This window comes from Ranitomeya variabilis, chromosome 3, assembly GCF_051348905.1.
Source record: "Ranitomeya variabilis isolate aRanVar5 chromosome 3, aRanVar5.hap1, whole genome shotgun sequence".
In the NCBI taxonomy this organism is placed as follows: domain Eukaryota; kingdom Metazoa; phylum Chordata; class Amphibia; order Anura; family Dendrobatidae; genus Ranitomeya; species Ranitomeya variabilis.
The window spans coordinates 482,665,098-482,674,087 of record NC_135234.1 but is presented as its reverse complement, the minus strand read 5'-3'; the positions used below and the strand labels follow the sequence as shown (position 1 = coordinate 482,674,087).

Genomic DNA, 8,990 nt, shown 5'->3' with positions numbered 1-8,990 from the left:
CCCTTACATCTCCTCCCTCATTTCTGTCTATCGGCCTAGCCGACCACTGCGCTCTGCAAACGACTTTCGACTAACCTCTGCACTAATCCGTACCTCCCACTCCCAACTCCAAGACTTCTCCCGTGCTGCGTCAATCCTCTGGAATGCTCTACCCCAAGATATTAGGACCATCCACAACTTGCATAGTTTTAGGCGCTCGCTCAAAACACATTTGTTCAGAGCTGCCTACCACATTAACTAATCAAAGTAATTTTATGTTTGTGTGTGTAGCCCATTCACTATCTCCATCTACCCACCACCCCCTGAAGATGGCTGGACCATCATTGTAAATACATCATTGTAAATACACACCTGTACTTTGTATCTCCCCCACCTCATTGTAGATTGTAAGCTCTCACGAGCAGGGTCGTCTTATGTTGTCTTATTTTGCTTTATTACTGTATTGTTAACGTTGTTACCTATGACTGTTGTGTTTGAAACTGTTAAACTGTCATGTTTATGTCACTGTTATGTTTATGTTGGCGCTATATAAATAAAAATTATTATTATTATTATTATTATTACAAGGATGCGGATCTGGATACATTTTTGAGGGGGGGTTGAAAAAGCCTGCAGACAGTACCAGTTGCCCGATAACCAGTGTGGTCTACAGCCCAGTAATGAAAATTTACAGAAAGAACAGTTCATATAAACTTTTCAGTCACTGTAATATGACCACTAGTAGTTTATTTATTAATATTGTCCCATAATTTTCCATAGAGATGTCCATTATAAAACATTATCAGGTTATACATTTCTAAAAAAAAACAAAGAAATAATGTTTTATAGCAAACAAGTAAAGAAATCATTTAAACAGGATATTTTGGGAAAGAGCTATGTCTACATACACTTACAGATTACAGTATATAAAAAAAAGTAGAAGATGTAAGGCAATAAGGAGGTATGTTAGTGTTGCTGCTTCCACACGGGAGTTTTTATTTGACCAGCGGTTGAACATGAATCTTAACCTGACATGCAATGCTTATATATATATAAGTTCTGCTATTTGAGGAAGGTTATAATAGTAAAAGCATGTCAAACAAGAAGAACAACACTTACAATGATGTAATTATAAAAAAAAAAAAAAAAAAACATCCAATATTATCAGGCTTAACAGCAAACAGACAAAAATATTAATAGTGTCTTATTAAATTAGTATTTTAAAAGGAAATCAGTAGGTTGGGTTTCATTAAGAGCATTCTTTCATTAAAAATAACCCTTTTTGTCTATCAGCTGTTCAATCCAGGTCTGTCTCCTCCAATATCAGCTGATATTTCATATGGCCAGGACTTTTCATCCTCCAACATAGCACATTTTATTGATATTTAACGCTTACATAGCAATATAATCAGTATACATATTATTGTATCTGGTATAGTTTTCTGTCAATAATACGTTTTTCATTTTTTGCCAAAATAAAGGTTTTGCTTTAGGATTTTTGGGCCATTCCAAGATGGAACTCTTACAGATTTTCTTTCTGAGTCTCAGGTACTGAGAGTTTTGTAGAACAGGCTGTAAAAGCACAATGATAATTACATCCATATTCTCATCCATCAGTTTTTGCATGGCCAAATAAAAAGCTGTCCGAAACTTTCCACTTCTTACATATTTTTTTGTGAGAACAAACATTGTCTTTTTACTTTGGTTAATACTTTGAGCAATGTTGTCAATGACGGCCTTCCCTGGCTCCCAGTCTCTTTCTTCTAGGCAGAGAAGTATGTTCTTGCTCCCCTTCTCCTCGATCTCTTCACATAATTCATTATAAACCCAGTCTGTAACAGCTGAATCTGTCTCATCATATGTGATGAAAGCATCATACACGTTTTCTGGAGAGCAGATTTTGGAAAGTTTGAGCCTTGCCTTGCACAAGTGAAATATATGCCACACATCCCAATAAAACAAATGTTTCATAATTGGTAATGCAGTTATTGGAATAATTAAAAGTGAGGACATTATAAAGAGTAGCATTTCGATCAAGTCCAGATTACAGGTATGCATGTCAAAATATACTATTCCCCTTTTCTTCCAGTTATTAGGTGTTGCACAAGTAACATCAGTGGCCAACCGTGGGATGGTGACATTATTTTTAATGATCCACTGCACAAGGTCAATGATTTCACAGGTACAATCAAACGGGTTGCCTTTCAGATTTAAAACCTTCAGAAAATTATCATTTCCTGACAAAAATATTGATTTATTAATGGACTGAATAAGATTGAAACCTAAATCGAGATGAGTAAGACTTATCGCTTTGACAAGAAAGCCTTCTGCTAGAGTTTGGATTGAGTTGTGATTGATTATAAGCGTTTGTAAGGAATTTGTGTAATTGTTTAAGTGTGCCATTATCATTGTTAGCTTATTATAACTTAGGTCAAGAAGCTTCAGGTTATTAAAATATCTCAAATTCCTCCAACCAAAAAACTCTAAGCCATTATGGTGTAAATACAGCTCTGAAAGGTTTGCAGGTAGGCTAAGAAGGGCGTCATTAGGCATTACACGAAGTCTGTTGTAAGAAATGTCAAGCAATGATAGATTGGTAAACTGCTTAAAAATATCCAAGTAGCGTAAATCTCCCTGTCTCCATAAGACATCCAAGCGATTTCCTGCAAACCTCAATTCTTTCAAAGAATTGCTTTTAATTTCGCCCTCAGTCAAAGTAGAGATCTCATTCCAGCTTAAGTTTAGAATGGTAAGCTTGTGAAGATTTTCAATGAAATGCAGATGATGAGTTACACCTTCTACAATAAAATAGTGCCTGTTGTAACTCACATCCAAGACTTCCAACTGTTTTAATTCTGTAAAAGCATTGTAGGAAGCAAAATCTAGCTTATTGTATGACAAATCTAAATATGCTAGGTTTGGAAAATAAATAAATTCTGTTCCATTTAAATCCTGGCCAATTCCATTGGAAGACAAATTTAAACAAGCAATATCTTTAAATGAAGTAAATTCTTCTGGGTCAATGAAGAAAATGCTGTTTAAGCTTAAATCTAATGCTTTACCATATTCACTACACTGGGGTTTAACAAGTTTATATAATGGAGTAAGAAATTCTGGTAAAATTCTGGTTTCATATCCTAAATTCAGTGACAAATGTGACTGTATTGGTTTTGACAGACTATTTGAACATTTCTTCTGGGCATTGCTTCTGTTACTGGTTTCAGAAAATGGAGATATTCGATTCTCAGATAAATAAATGATTGACAGATTGGAGAGCTTGTTAAATACTTTAAAATAAACATTTCTAATGAAATTCACTCCAAAGTCTAGGATAATCAAGTTTTTTAGCTGTGTGAGTGGGGCAATGTTCTTAGCAGTAATATCTTTAAATACATAACCTCTTATATACAATTCTCTAAGAGATACTAATTTTGAAAAGTTCTCAGAAATGTTAATATTATTTGGATAAGATCTGAAGTTGTAATTAAAGGATAAATCAAGTATTTCTAAAGAAGGTAAATAATGAAAGAATTGTCCTGTTGAAATTTCAGTCACTAAGTAATTTAATGCAAGGTCTAAGACTTTCAACTTGGTTGTGTTCTGAAACCATGTTTTTGGGATGGAGCTCAGAGATGTGCTACCTAAATGAAGCATGCTAAGGTTTGCAAGATATTGAAAAGCAAGCACATGTATTTCAATAGAAGATTTTCCGGGGCATGGTTCACATGGATAAGGAGCATTATAACATCGTGGGCAGTTCCCACTCAGAAAAAGAATTTCCAAGTTAACTAGATTTTTAAAGTCATCTTTGTTAATTACTTTTATCCTATTATTGCTTAAGTAAAGTTGCTTCAGCGATGAAGGCAAATCTAGGGGCACACTGGTTAAATTGTTAAATGATAGATTAAGCACAGTCAGTTCTGTCAGGTCCAAAAATGTTCCGTTTTTAATCTCCAATGCAGCAGTACACTTATTACCATAATAGCAGTTATGTCCCAAAAATAGTTTTCTCAGATGCCTAATGGTAGAGAAATTTGTCCTGTTGACTGAAAAAATGCTATTATACTGAAAACTCAACATTCTTGTACTGTCTGGCAATCCAGGAGGAATTTCACATAAGTAATTATGGTCTATGATTAACTGTTCCAGTTTTGTCAGGTTGGAAAATGTTCCCTCCCTTATTTCAAGGCCTCTTTTGCAGACATTTGGATTGTCAAGTCTTGACTTTGGATAGTGATTGAAGCTCATGTCTATTATTGTAAGATTCTGCCATTGTTGAAAAGATGATTTATCTATGATTTGGATTAGGTTTTGTTTTAATAAAAGTTCAACAGAAGATGATGCATAGTCACTAGGTGATGGCACTGTTTTCAGACTACGTGCACTGCAGTCAAAGACAACACTCTTATTCTGTTCTGTAATGGAACATGGAATGGTCTTGTTGGTTACGGTTGCACTGGAGAATCCAAGGAAAAAAGATATTATCCCCAATATGAAGTATACATTTGACAGATGGCTTAACATTTTATCCTGAAAAAAACAACATTAATATATGTTAGACTAAGGTAGTAAAAATAGTTAAACATACAATGTTTAGATTACTTAAAACAGATAAATCAAACATATGAAAATAGATGAGCAAGATTATTTTTTACCACCTACATCCCAATGCAAAATCTATAACCATGATCTCTATTTCTATTTGCTAGTTATAGCACTTTGGGCAGCATGGTGGTTCAGTGGTTAGCACTGCAGCCTTGCAGCGCTGGAGTCCTGGGTTCAAATCCCACCAAGGACAACATCTGCAAGGAGTTTGTATGTTCTCCCCGTGTTTGCATGGGTTTCCTCCGGGTACTCCGGTTTCCTCCAACATTCCAAAGACATACTGATATGGAATTTAGATTGTGAGCCCCATCAGGGACAGCGATGATAATGTGTGCAAACTGTAAAGCGCTGCGGAATATGTTAGCGCTATATAAAAAAAAAAGATTAAAAAAAGATTAGTACATCTTATAATCCATTCAGATAGGATGATTACTATGAATGACCGTCCCTATGAAAACAGGCTGCCATCATCTGAGTAACGAGCAAAATGCTTGTTTGTCAGAAGTGATTTTAAGAGTATGTGTCCACGTTCAGGATTGCATCAGGATTTGGTCAGTATTTTACATCAGTATTTGTAAGCCAAAACCAGGAGTGGGTGATAAATGCAGAAGTGGTGCATATGTTTCTATTATACTTTTCCTCTAATTGTTCCACTCCTGGTTTTGGCTTACAAATACTGATGAAAAATCCTGACCAAATCCTGATGCAATCCTGAACGTGGACACATACCCTTAGTTTGCTTAAAAATATGGATCTTGGCAGTATATTGTCTGGTATTAACAGGACACATGGAGGATAACAATGGAAGTATACAGGTCCTTCTCAAAAAAGTAGCATATAGTGTAAAATTTCATTATTTACCATAATGTAATGATTACAATTAAACTTTCATATATTATAGATTCATTATCCACCAACTGAAATTTGTCAGGTCTTTTATTGTTTTAATACTGATGATTTTGGCATACAACTCCTGATAACCCAAAAAACCTGTCTCAATAAATTAGCATATCAAGAAAAGGTTCTCTAAACGACCTATTACCCTAATCTTCTGAATCAACTGTCATGAATCCCAATGGCTAGGGATAGCAAGGGACAAGCAAAGTAATACAAAATATCGGACGAGCTCTAGGGTGATGGAACCTGGGCTGACCGCTGCCCTACGCCTGACAAACGCAACTAGAGATAGCCAGGGAGCGTGCCTACGTTGGTTCTAGACGTCACGCACCAGCCTAAGAGCTAACTAGTACTGCAGAGAAAATAAAGACCTCACTTGCCTCCAGAGGAATGAACCCCAAAAGGTATAGTTTCCCCCCACATGTATTGACGGTGAAATGAGAGGAAGGCACACACATAGAGATGATATATATAGGTTCAGCAAATTGAGGCCCGCTGTAAACTAGAAAGCAGAACGATACAAAAGGGGTCTGAGCGGTCAGCAAAAAACCCTAATAAAAAAACCATCCTGAGATTACAAGAACCCATGTGCCAACTCATGGCACATGGGGAGAACCTCAGTCCACTAGAGCTACCAGCTAGCATAGAGACATAATAAGCAAGCTGGACAAAAAAACCAACAACTGAAAATCAGCACTTAGCTTATCCTGAAAGATCTGGGAGCAGGTAGGCAGGAACCAAACAGAGCACATCTGAATACATTGATAGCCGGCAAGGGAATGACAGAAAGGCCAGGTAAAATAGGAAACACCCAGCCTCTGATGGACAGGTGGAAACCAAAGGCCGCAACCCACCAAAGTCACCCAGTACCAGCAGTAACCACCAGAGGGAGCCCACAAACAGAATCCACAACAATCAACTAATTAACTCTAAACACATGCTAAAGATACCTGAGGCTTTTAAAAACTCCCTGCCTGGTTCATTACTCAAAACCCCCATCATGGGTAAGACTAGCGACCTGACAGATGTCAAGAAGGCCATCATTGACACCCTCAAGCAAGAGGGTAAGACCCAGAAAGAAATTTCTCAACAAATAGGCTGTTCCCAGAGTGCTGTATCAAGGCACCTCAATGGTAAGTCTGTTGGAAGGAAACAATGTGGCAGAAAACGCTGTACAACGAGAAGAGGTGACCGGACCCTGAGGAAGATTGTGGAGAAGGACCGATTCCAGACCTTGGGGAACCTGAGGAAGCAGTGGACTGAGTCTGGTGTGGAAACATCCAGAGCCACCATGCACAGGCGTGTGCAGGAAATGGGCTACAGGTGCCGCATTCCCCAGGTAAAGCCACTTTTGAACCATAAACAGCGGCAGAAGCGCCTGACCTGGGCTACAGAGAAGCAGCACTGGACTGTTGCTAAGTGGTCCCAAGTACTTTTTTCTGATGAAAGCAAATTTTGCATGTCATTCGGAAATCAAGGTGCCAGAGTCTGGAGGAAGACTGGGGAGAAGGAAATGCCAAAATGCCTGAAGTCCAGTGTCAAGTACCCACAGTCAGTGATGGTGTGGGGTGCCATGTCAGCTGCTGGTGTTGGTCCACTGTGTTTCATCAAGGGCAGGGTCAATGCAGCTAGCTATCAGGAGATTTTGGAGCACTTCATGCTTCAATCGGCTGAAATGCTTTATGGAGATGAAGATTTCATTTTTCAGCACGACCTGGCACCTGCTCACAGTGCCAAAACCACTGGTAAATGGTTTACTGACCATGGTATTACTGTGCTCAATTGGCCTGCCAACTCTCCTGACCTGAACCCCATAGAGAATCTGTGGGATATTGTGAAGAGAAAGTTGAGAGACGCAAGACCCAACACTCTGGATGAGCTTAAGGCCGCTATTGAAGCATCCTGGGCCTCCATAACATCTCAGCAGTGTCACAGGCTGATTACCTCCATGCCACGCCGCATTGAAGCAGTCATTTATGCCAAAGGATTCCCGACCAAGTATTGAGTGCATAACTGAACATTATTATTTGATGGTTTTTTTGTTTGTTATTAAAAAACACTTTTATTTGATTGGACGGGTGAAATATGCTAATTTATTGAGACAGGTTTTTTGGGTTATCAGGAGTTGTATGCCAATATCATCAGTATTAAAACAATAAAAGACCTGACAAATTTCAGTTGGTGGATAATGAATTTATAATATATGAAAGTTTAATGGTAATCATTACATTATGGTAAATAATGAAATTTTACACTATATGCTAATTTTTTGAGAAGGACCTGTATGCACACAGAATGATTGTCAATCATTCTGTGTGTATGGAAAGTGATGTCAGCCTGTCTAGATTTGCTTTTGCCAGTTGACAAACATGTAGCTGATGGACAGTCAACATCGGTTAGTGTAAACCCACCCATAATAATTCTTATAATTTACAAAAAATGCATTCAAATGAGCCAACAATCAGCAAATGAGCACTCATCGGTTTGTTTACACATGTCGGCAATTACACGGTACAAAACGCTTTATGTAGGCCTATAACTCAGTATTATCAGCAGCACAGTAACCTCTGTAAATAGAATATGTGCTGCCAGTGACATGATACTGTCGAGGAGTTCGATAACAGGTCGAAATCAGCACGCCTAAACGGATCATATGTTTCTTAGCACTAAGCACGAGAGATGAGAGAAATTATTGTAGTGAGATTGAATCCTATTCAAATTGTATAAAAATCCACATTTGCCAAAATCCAGATTTTATTGTAATTTGTTTCTACTCATATTCAGCATAGTCACAGCCAGCTGTACACAATTTTGCTGAACTGTAAAGCGTCATCAAAAGTTTAAAAATAAAAATTACTTATAATCACCTTACTTCTTAGCTCCTTAGCCCTTATGCTACTCACCGTCCCCATCTACTCCTCTTCGCATCTACTCGCTGTTGCTGCCAGCGCTCAAATCCTGGATCTGTACATGTGCGCGCAAGGTCACAACGTCATGAATTGTCCTTGGCCACATCAAAGCTGGAAGTTCTGGCCCAGTAGCCTGGCATTTCAGTGCTGACGGAAGTGATAAGAAGATGCGATGATGTTGAGATGGATGGCAGTGAGAAGTGGTGGGATGGGAAAGTTGAACGTTAGGATGAGTATGAGAACTTTAATTCTTTTTTTACATAATATGTTTATTATGCTCTGGAGTCTTCAGTAAACCCAGAGCATAATAAGGAACATTCAAATCACAAAGAATAACTTTGATACAAATTACATTTCCTAGGAAAATCTGCTGCATCTGGCAAACTCAAATTTTACCTTATCTGCTCATCCCTGCTAACTACTGCACCATTTTATGTTTTCATGCTTGTAGAGTGGTTCCATATGCTTTTATGTGGAGTTATAGAACTTCCACACAGCTCAAAATCAAGTCCCAGATTTTAATCTAACAGCATCTGTGGGATGTTCTGATCCACGAATGTCCCACCTTATAAATTCCAGGAATTAAACGATGTGATGCTA

At 38.0% G+C, this 8,990-nt stretch overlaps 1 protein-coding gene across 2 annotated transcripts in view; it reads right to left on the bottom strand.

Annotated features, from left to right (window-relative positions):
• Nucleotides 1-690: 690 nt before the first annotated feature.
• LOC143816406 (toll-like receptor 8) overlaps nucleotides 691-8,990 on the bottom strand; it is an 89,610-nt gene continuing 81,310 nt past the window's right edge. The window contains exons 3-4 of one of the 2 annotated variants that reach the window (XM_077296716.1): nucleotides 8,385-8,537; nucleotides 691-4,509 (exon numbers count right to left, since the gene is read on the bottom strand). In XM_077296716.1, coding sequence (XP_077152831.1) covers nucleotides 1,372-4,509; nucleotides 8,385-8,393 — 3,147 coding nt within the window. In that variant the 5' untranslated portion in view covers nucleotides 8,394-8,537 and the 3' untranslated portion in view covers nucleotides 691-1,371. The remainder of the gene's footprint in view (nucleotides 4,510-8,384; nucleotides 8,538-8,990) is intronic. The other variant, XM_077296717.1, reaches the window with a different exon arrangement.